Below are 10,935 nucleotides of genomic sequence, written 5' to 3' on the forward strand. Positions count from 1 at the left end.
CCCAGGACTGTGTACCAAGACAGCCACGATCTGACAGCCACAGAATCTGTGTCAGGCTGGCACTAAATTACACTGGGTTAACTAAATTAATTTCATTATTTTTTGCATTGTTTTGGTGTTGTCTGAATTCACAGGTCATTCTCTATCATTTCATGGGCCCAGTCCTATTGAGTTCGTGGCCCCTCCACTGAAATGAGTCTGACTATTCTGCTGCCTGTGTTTTTTATGCCGACTCCAAAATAAATCTGAACGTTCAGTCGTTTGTGAACATTGCCTCGACTGTCTACTTGGCGCCGTAAAAAAAAAAAAAAGACTGATCTCGTGATTATGAGCAAAACAACACGACATCCAGTCATTTTCAGACTCCGAGAGAAACGGGATGAGCTCTTCAGCACACGCGCAATTAAGCAGCTTCATTGGCGCCATCATTTCATATACAGTTTGATCTACCTGCCTGTGTGACACTGTCGCTGTCGCCACACTAATTTTCTGCTAATCTCACTCTTGTTAGGCCATTGTCGACTTCCTGTACCTCCTATTTCCCTTTTGTCTTTCTTCTTTTTCCTTCATCTAGCATATTCAATAGCTGAAAGATTAAACCAGCTATCTGTGACAGCTTGAAATGTGATAAATGACTTTCTCGCTCACTCTCTCTCTCTCTCCCGGTCTGTCTTTCTCTCTCTCTCGTTCTCCTAGATGTATATCCAAACTACCACCCTGACTATCTCCCTCAGCCTGTCTGCCTCAGTGTCTCTGGGGATGCTCTACATGCCCAAGGTCTACATCATCCTCTTCCACCCCGAGCAGAACGTACCTAAACGAAAACGTAGTTTCAAGGTGAGGTCGACTTAAGCATCTTTTTTTTTTTTCTTTTTTTTTATACAAAACCATTTTCCATAACTTGCTTTGCTATTCTTTTTTCTTTTTTTTTTTTTAATAGTTTGGCTGACGAGGGTGTTTGAATAAGGTTAATACATCTAACGCGACCGGGAGAATGACATTTCACGAAAGCCAGAGACATTACCACGAGTAGCCTTGCAGCATGTTTAGCAGCAATGAATTTCTGATTGTTAATTATGCAGGCAATTGTGACAGCAGCCACCATGTCGGGAAAATTGACCCAGAAGGGAGGAGATCGACCAAATGGAGAGGTTAAGACCGAGCTGTGTGAGAGCATGGAGACCAACAGTGAGTAAGAGAACACCAAAGTTTTATAACTACACATATAAAATATACCAAACAGTGGTCATCGGTTCCGTGATAGAGTAATCGAGGCGAGGGTTACTGTATGCCGTATTACCAGAAAGCTGCAATCTTCCAAATCTAAAATGATTTAATTAATGAAAATGCATCACAGAGGAATACTACACACAAACTGGGAAACATTTGAAGTGAAACATGTGACAGCGTCTCATTATATTTACCATGTGCACGTACACGTAAGTGCACATCACCGATGTGAAATTAATTCCGTGTTCATAACGTGTTAGATTACTACCGGATAATATAAAAAAAGTATTTATTCCAAACAGCCGCTTATGTGAGATCATTTAGATGCAAATGCATAATTTGACAGCCACCTAGGATGTTGGTAATAGATTAACATTTTTGATGTCGCAACTAGTATGTATGTCTGTATATATGTATAATGTTCAAATATAGTATTTGGATTTATTTTTTTTTCGCATTTAGGTCACATTTGAACATTAATTACATGTCTGATTTAATTTTATTTTTTTTTGCATGGCAAACAGCCACAGTGTTAGTGGCTTTCTAAACAGCATGATGTGAGTGGGCTTTTTCTTCAGCAAGAGAAATATTGAGCTTACGCATGAGCACACTTCACACAGTTTATTGTCCTTCTTTCGAAGTTCACACATGTACAGACCTTTTTTGCCCCCTGTAGTGTGTTGACATCACATTCATTAACTGTGTGTCATTGTCTGTATTCGCATGCAATATTTTCTTTTCTTTATTTACTGTGAAGATTGTCTGTGAGTCTATAATAGATTTCAGACCTGCCAAGGTAAACCGTGTTTTTCTGTCAGCATTTTATTAGCATCCGGGAGGGAGGCAGGTCACAGTTCATTTATTTAGTGAAAGGTTAAAATGCTTAGTCGTCTCTTTAAATTCACTGCTTTGCGAAAAAAAAAACTTTTAAATTAGTGCCGGAAAAAAAGTTTTCGGCACTGAGGGATAAAATGCTAAGTAACCTGCTATTTATTTGCATGCAAGCCCAATTCCAAAAAGTATGGAAGAATAAACAGTCGAATTTTTATTCTGTTTCTCCATTTTATTGTTTCCAGTGAAAACGTATCAATTTGCATTTTAATTTCGGAATTTGCTTTTTCTCTGCAATGACAAGGAAACGGCATAAATGTTGGAAACAATGTAGTTTGACCACTAGTAGGTGCTGTTTTTTTTTTTTTTAATGTGATGAAACCATTCACATGTGCGTGCAATGAACAATACAATATAAACATTAACAAAAAAAACCAAAAAAAGAGTCATTGGTTCTGATTCAAATAAAAATTGAGGTTATGAGAATTCCACATGATTGCTTTTTGAGTTTACGTTTTGGAATTGGACTTCTGTTTTTGATAATATAATTATATATATGTTTTTCTGGTTTAGATAAAGGGAGCATGAGTTGCAAAACAGTGCTGCGGATAGAAACCCGCGGTTCTGCTCAAACACTGACATTTACCATCGAGTGCTTGAGGGGAACCGGGACACCATGGGTGGAATAAAAGCGCCGGCAGCTCCGGTGGACTGTGGATGTCACACCGTTGTGTAACTTTCTGACGTCATTTTCTCCTCTTTTCTTCCCCTTTCCATCCTGTCACTCCTACTTCACTTTTCATTCCTTCATGTTTCTCATTTCATCCTTCACATCATTGTTTGTGTGGCGCCCCGAATACATATACATCCACCCCACCATACCTTTCTCCACGTAGTTTCATCAACTAAGACGACATATGTCAGCTACAGTAATCATGCCATCTGAAGGGACCACAGAAGATCAAGGAGGGGATTGGAAAGAAGAGGGGCGTGTCTTGGGGCAGGGCCAAGTGGACGTCGAGTAAAGCTGATTGGCTGCTGAGGATCTGACGGGGGAGACGGAGCGCCCAATGGAATCCAAGCATGAGACATTTTGTATTGTTCCCCATCAAACCACAGAGGTGGGACCACATAAACAGCCAGTCAGTGTGCCTGCTTCCTGCTGCTCACAGCTCATTGGTCCTACCATGAACTTACCTGTTTAAAAAAAAAAAAAAAAAAGAAAAAAGAAAGAAGAGAAACCGCGTGAAAAAAAAAAAAAGTTATTTACCACAGGATGCTGTGGTGGACTGAAATAAAAAAAAAAAGACCAAAAAAAGATTAAAAAAAAAGAAATAATAGAATTTAAAAAAAGAAAAACTCTCAGAAACCGTGTAGACATTATATCTAAAAAGGCAAAAGGCGGGAGGTTGAAAAAGAGATTTAACAGATTACATTTTAAAAGATATTTAAAAAGAGAAATGTCAGAGAAAATCTATGAGACTCAAACATGTTTGTTGTTGTTCTCTACTTGTAAGTATTTTTGTGGTCGTGATGATTTTTTCATTCTTGTCTCACCGTTGTCTGATGGATCGCCCTTGCATAATGAGATGAGTGTGTTTCCTCCTGCTGTCTTGGCTAACCGGGTCGTAGCCTTGGGTCGTGAACCTGTAAAATGCCATGGTTGAAGCATGCCAGTTTTTATACAAAAAGGAGATTTATTTATAATAAAGGAATGTTTTGCAAATGTGTAGATTTGTTGTCATGCTTTTGCAACAAAAAAAAAGTGTGTGATCTCTTGGTCTTGTAGAGTGACCACAGATTTCGGATTGGAAAGAATGGCTATTCAGAATTATTTCAGAAATTATAGGTTTATTGCAGTACTCACCAAAAATATTCATTTTCACCCAAACATTTTGTTCTCGTCATGTATTACAAAATTAACCTCTGAAGTTGCTGGAAGCCGTGTAATAATGGGATAAACCATTCAGAACTAATACTAACTAATCATACGTTATTGATGTCTTTGGCGAAATTTAACTCCTAACCCTTCGAAGAAAGGAACTCGAAGATTGGACGTGAGCTCAAATGGTTGATATTGAACTTAAGTGCACTAATTCCCCCTCTCCTGTACATCTGCAACAGCCTTATTGATGTTCAACCTTCAAAAATGACACGAGATTTCAGAAGGAAACCGTGAACTGCATCAGTGAATCCACTCCTGTTGGAGAGGACAATCAATAATGCTGAAGGCAAAGTTAAAGGACAAATCCCATTTTTTTGCAGGAAGATGGTGTGCCCTAACAGCAGATTGCAGATAACAAAGTTGTGAAATCTACTGTGTATTTTTGTGTTCTCGTGAACTGCTGCACTTTCTGTTCTGTTTGTATTGATGCTATTATCTTAACCCCCCCAGAAATGCCCTTTTTCGACATCATGAAATACAGTATCTGCAGATCATATTTTATATTTCCTTTTCTGTATCGAACCACAGCACAGAACTTAACCCTCGATGGGGCACAGATTGATTCATTGGGATAGTGTGAATGACCATACATGAATATTTAGGGGTTTTAGTTTTTATTTGTTACCTTTCTTTGATTCGGGATAAAGTAAACCGTAAAATCACAACAATATCTTTACACAGCACACCTTGAGTGATCTTGTGGTGTCCATGTCTCACGATGTTTAGCCTGATGTTTTAAAATTGGTTTCTTAGAGACTCATTAAATCACTTGCGGGATCCAGATTTCCGCTTCCAGTCTTCCACTTCTTTAGAAGCATTTTCTCTCGCTGGCATGTGTTCGTTTTTCTCACGGTAACCTAAATTTGAGGTTGATTAAACTAAATTGGCCATAAGTGCATATGCGAGAGACTTCTCCAGGGTGTGCCCTGTTTTCCTTAATTTTCGTCTCATCAGCTGGGAAACTCAATTAGAAGCAAAGTCGACATCACCGTTGATGAATTGCACGACTGTCAAAGGCTATAACTCGTGTGTCATCACACGCGTAAATCTGTCCGCGACTCGCCCAATGTTTCCTGAAGGGAACCAGATGGTGGATGTTTTGACCTTGTTGTCGCTGTGTCAGCGAGTGATGCAGCTGGCCCGTTGGTTGCGATTAATCAGCGGCTCCTCAAAATGACGGAAAGTGTCTAAACAGGTGCGGAAGACCAACTTCTAGCTCACGCTTCTAGTTCTTCGCACACCAATTTGGACGACGTGGCCATTTCGAAGATTGCTGGCGAGGAAACGTCTGGATTTTCTGAAGCGCCCAGTGTAATGCAAAAAGATCTATCTTCACTAAATCTAAAACTAGACATGAGTGGATTGTTTTCTGGTTTTAGGTCACAGTGCTCGGTGAGCCCAGATCCCATGAGTCCACACACAGGTGTGAAGCATAGCTTGCTCTCGATGTACAAGGAAGCAACACAAAGCAGCCAGACTGAGTGCAGAGAATAAAGCAGGTCAGCTGTTGTTATAGCATTTCTGTCAGGATAATTTATGTGTCTGTATAAATGATTTATATAGGTTAAAACTTGTTTTTTTGCCTTTATTGAATAGACCCTGATTTGAATTTTTCTTAAATTTCACCCATTTGCAATATTTATGAAGGAAAGATAATACTTGCATTGCGGTTGAGTAAGACTTGAACAGATCGGAGGTCAACCCACATTAAGGAACCTTGCAATGTGGCCTTTTCTCATGTTGACCTTACCTTTGAATTATGGATCTTTAAAGGTGACCTGATTGGGTACTGTTCCAGTGGGACCATGCTGCGTAAAACAGTCCCTAATGAAGTGTCTTGGTGAGAAAAAGGGCAACCTTCCTTCACTAGCAGTAATATTTTATGCAGGACTTCAAAATTTTGCATTCATATGAAGGATATTTGTATTTCTTCCGTCAGTGTGTTTTGTTTTTGGTGTGATTATTAAACCCCATCCGCTGCCAGTTCCACCACAAACGGTACTGTAGGCAGTGCAGAAAACTCTTTCCAACAGAGGCAATAATCCACGTCGTCTCCGGCCCACTAATTCAATTACCAATCTCAGACTGCTACTAGCGTGGCCAATGGAACAGAAAACAGTGGGAGGCTGAAGAAAACTGCTCTCTTCACAAAATCACACTTCTTCCCACTTAAAACGAATGTGCTTAAGTGTGTGTGTGTGTGTGTGTGTGTGTGTGTGTGTGTGTGTGTGTGTGTGTGTGTGTGTGTGTGTGTGTGTGTGTGTGTGTGTGTGTGTGTGTGTGTGTGTGTGTGTGTGTGTGTGTGTGTGTGTGTGTGTGTGTGTGTGTGTGTGTGTGTGTGTGTGTGTGTGGTTTGCCCCCTGTATGGAGAGTTGTGGCCTTATTGCAGCAGGGATGATTGGCTTGCAGGATGCTGTTACCATGGTACCCAAGACCAGATGTTGAGTAAGTCGGGGGTCTGAATCTGACTTATATTCACCAGGCATCTCAGTTTCACTGTTAGAGACTTGAACTAAGTGCTTCAAAAGACATAATTGTCTCAGTCAGTAGTTTTTTTTTCCCTTAGCGACTCATTGATAAATCCATCAATTGACCCACAAACGTAAATGTAACAGCATGCCAACCCCAGCATGAAAAAAACTTACTGATTTAATGAGGGATGGATGTCCAGATGGGATTATTGTAGGAGGAAACACATTTAATGGCATTTACATCATTTAAACCAGTGTTTCACGAAATGTAATTTCTCTAGAGTTCACCACCTGATTGCTTCTAACAACACAAAGAAAGGATTTAGCAAACGAAATTACGAGAAAGTGTCTTATTATGGGATTTTTGTTTGACATGTGTAAATGCAGTTTTAGCAAGCTCAATACAAGAGAAGCTCAAGAGAATACAACCCCCCCCCCCCCCCCCCCCCCCCTCCACACACACACACATACACACATCTTTGAGGAGCTCATAGTTGTTTCATCGTTTGATAGAATAATTTTTTTTATTTAAAATTATGTAAATATCTTATGTCCCCCCAAAAAACAAAAGACTGGCAAGCTCTGGTTAAAGCCAAAATAAATAAAAAATATTACTGGACTTCAGTTAACTGAATTAGACAGTGCTTAATAAGTAGTAGGAAATACCTTTTCTGTTAAAAACCCAACATGTTCTGAAAGCATGTTTTTTTTTTTTATTAACCCTTGCTAACTAACAAGTCATGCTTATATAAGTTTGCAGAGTAAATATGATATACTTCTGGCGTCTGATTATCTTTCAGTGAGTCATTAGTAAATTATGTAAAAGTAGTCTTTAATAATTTTTTTAATAAACCTACTTCGTCAGCAGGAAGTGTTTGATGAACTACATATGAGGGTAAATAGACTTTGTAGGTTTGTAAACATCAAATACATTGTATTCCACTTGTGTGTAGAATTCTCAGGTTTGTTCGGTTTGTTAGAATCCTTCTTCCTCTGTAATTTCCACCGAGCGTATCGTGATGTGATGAAAGATGAACTATGAAATGATGTATGAGGGAAAGCGCCAGCCGGGACTTTTCCAGCTAATTTTTCTGCAACAGCGCAGAAGTAATGTCATTCCAAATAAAGATAACCTTTATGTGGTGTGGAATTACATTTAGAGTACATTTCTTTCCTCGCACAGCCTGTGTTAAAATGGTTTGGATTATCTGTTCAAGGACATAATGCGGTGCTTAGCGCTCTCTTCTGACGGCAAATATTGTACACTCTTATTCCGAGACGTTTCTGCCTGGAGTTTGCAAGTTCTGCCCGTGCTTGGGTAGGTTCTCTCAGGGAACCTCGGATTAGTTATTTCAATGTAAAGACAGTTTATTAAGCCAATTGATGAGTCTGAATTGCAAATGTCCGTTGTGTATTCCTCTCTGCGGGTAGGTTTTCAGTGTTTCTGCCATTTCTGTGTTGAATTCTGTGTTTTTAAAACTGCAGTGTAAACGTGACCCCAAGTTGCCAACGGGAACACAATAGTCAGGCACAGAATCAGACTGAAAGACAAATAGTGTTTCTTCATCTTTAGCAGCATCAGAAAAACAATCGCTTAGATTTTTAGTGTTGCTTTGTCACTTTTTTCCCCTCCATATTTTTCTCGGCTCGTCTTTTGGGACACGTTAATGAATCAGTGGCCTTGTGGCAGTGTGTGCCGTGTTGCACTCACTCCCAGTTATTCCTGTTTGTGACAATGTAAGCACAATTGTTTCTGGCAGTCCGAGGTGTGTGTGTGTGTGTGTGTGTGTGCGCATAAATATACCCCTGTGAAGGAGCGGGACACCTGGGAGAGCGACGCCAACGACAAAAAATGTCTCACCTGTCAATCAAGCGCTCGCCACACTGTCGTGCTTGGAGGATGAGGGGGAGAACGAAGAGAAAATGTGAAACGCTTCCATCCTCTTAATGAGGAGGGCCTCCTTTTGGGAGTAAAGAGTGCTTAAGGAACGGAACAGTGATTCGAGAGGAAAAACAAAGAAAGAGAAAACAGTGAAAAACAGCCAGTTTCTGTGTTTAAGGTTTCTCAGGCTGCGTGCAAAACCTCCCAGCCGAGACTTTATCGTAATTAGCTCTGTCAGATGGCCTGTGCCAGGGGAAGCTATTACCTTAAATAGACTCACCAGTGATATGGATCCTGGTTCTTACAGATGTTTGCCTGCCTGTTGAAGATACAGCTGGCTGGTGCCGGTGTGGGCTCGTCTCCAGTTTTGTGCGTCTGATTACTGATGCAGAATTGAAATAGATAAATTGGGAACGCTCACTGAAGCAAAATGTTGAACACGGGGCTCTCGGTGCTACGCAGCCAATAAATGCACCATTGAATATACACAAAAAAAAAACAATACGAGGTAAAAGAGATATGGGAGTGATGGGCTGATATAAGTGAGTCGGTAGATGGACACATCCATTTCTACGTATATGAATAATTCTGGTCAAAATATCAAAAAACAGTTTAACTTTGTTAGTTGTTCCTATGATTATTATTGTGACTTTTCAGTTTGTGGTGCTGGACTTGATATAATATGGGTATTTTAAATTAGTACACAAGACACATTTTGACTGGGATGAGGGAAAAAAAATATATATATTTAATACCATTTTAGTCCTAAATTGCTGTTGAATAAAACCCAAAGACATGCAAATGAGTAATGTTGCTAATAGTCGAGCGTGAGATAACACTATAATCCCGCGTCCTTCTCTTCTGATATCATGACAGGACATCTGTCGCTGTGGGGCAGATTATCTGCTCCACTCTAAGGTCACATGTTGACAAGATTAAGAGGCACAAGGGTGATGAGTCTGTGGCAAACACCTATGGAAGCAGCTGCTGAGTTTACTCACAGCTGTTAATAGCTACAGTGCTGCCTGCATGGTGTCAGCATCTGGCACACGGCGTGGTGGGAGATAGCTATCCTAAATCTTGTGAAGAGACGCAGGGGAAATGGAGCTACAGTACGTTCTCTCACAGAGGGGGAGAAGAAAAGGTGGGGGCTGTTGTTGAATTAAAGGGAAAACTGGAAAGGGGATAAAAGGTAGCGTGCGATACGGTGTAAAAATTCACATTGAAGGGATTTCCAGATATAAACAGAAGCCACAGTGTGTGTTATTCTACCGAGGCTCCCTTTATAGTGCTCTATAGGTTGCCTAATGCCGCCTGAAAGAGGATGAACACGTGGTGACGGCGGAGGGAGGGGAAGACGGAACGAACTCGCGGTTTTGCGCTTGCTACATGGTTACATGCTTAGCCTCTGATTAAGGCGCGCTGTGCGAGGTTCACATCTGCTGTAGCATGTGGCTGTATAAATATTAGCTGGAAAACTAAGCTGTGAAGAGGGAATTGTAAAGGAGGAGCAGGTGCTCGAAGACGGCCCATTCTGTATCGGGCGTTAACGCACGTTTGCTCCTCATTTTCGGATTTGGTTCAAATCTGATTAAGCAGGATTACGTTTACCTCTTTAAAAACTTGCATGCAGCACCTTCTTTGTGAATAATAATTCTTTGATTCACGCAGAGCACAATGTCTTAGGTTATATATACACACGCATCAGTACCACGAGAAAATAAGATTGGTTGTTAACTCACATATGTCAGTGAATAATTCAGTGTTGACACATGCCAGATTGTTTTGAATATGGGAATGTTATGTTGCATGCTTTTTTTTTTTTTCTGTTGTTACCCCACTTGCACAATAGGGAGCTTAGTTTACACCTGCTATTAACACCAGATCTGTATATACTCTGTTTATAGCTACATGCAGTATAAGGGAAAGCAGTCTTTGAAAATGCGTCAAACCCATCACATTTATATTTAAAGCGGCAAAACTCTTCTTTTTTTTTTTTTGCTGCCCCCCCCCCCCCCATTGCTGAAAGTGACATTGCAGCTGCTACCTGGAGTATTGCTTGGGTTTGCTTGAGGTAGCAAGAAAAGGCAGTCAGTTGACCTTTCATCTCAGAACTGATGTTTTTCCTTCACAGTGTAACAGTGCTGCACGGATTGTGGTCACACATGGCTGACATTGAATCAGTGTGTGGGCTTGACCGTTTCCAAATGAGGCTTTTCTATTTCAGTCATGATCTGATCCAAGTGCGTCTAGTGTTTTTGAAAAAAGACAAGAAAAAAAAAACAACAACTCTGAAAGTCAGGTGGGTGGGCACAGACCTAGTGGCAAAATACCAGTAGTGCAAGGGGAGAATTACCACGACGAACTGTAAGTCTGATACTAGAAAAAAGACTAATTGGTGCTCAAGTCAGTCAATGCTTCCTCCTGCCACTTAAATGTTACATATGGCACCTTTCAACAAGTTAATCTATAGTACATACCAGTAAAATACCCTCCATGAGCGGATAAGAACATGAAAGAAAACTTTTTCCAAACAAGGCTGGTGTGGGTCTGCTGACTCCATGTCTAAACGATTC

General features: G+C 40.4%; 1 protein-coding gene across 2 annotated transcripts in view; it reads left to right on the top strand.

The window, feature by feature from the left end:
- The window catches only part of grm8a (glutamate receptor, metabotropic 8a), a 240,438-nt gene extending 237,085 nt beyond the window's left edge, over positions 1-3,353 (top strand). The window contains exons 12-14 of one of the 2 annotated variants that reach the window (XM_080492342.1): positions 697-837; positions 1,083-1,192; positions 2,958-3,353. In XM_080492342.1, the coding sequence (XP_080348468.1) occupies positions 697-837; positions 1,083-1,192; positions 2,958-2,970 (264 nt within the window). In that variant the 3' untranslated portion in view covers positions 2,971-3,353. The remainder of the gene's footprint in view (positions 1-696; positions 838-1,082; positions 1,193-2,957) is intronic. The other variant, XM_080492341.1, reaches the window with a different exon arrangement.
- Positions 3,354-10,935: the final 7,582 nt, after the last annotated feature.

Source organism: Lipophrys pholis (genome assembly GCF_963383615.2).
Source record: "Lipophrys pholis genome assembly, chromosome: 22".
NCBI lineage: Eukaryota > Metazoa > Chordata > Actinopteri > Blenniiformes > Blenniidae > Lipophrys > Lipophrys pholis.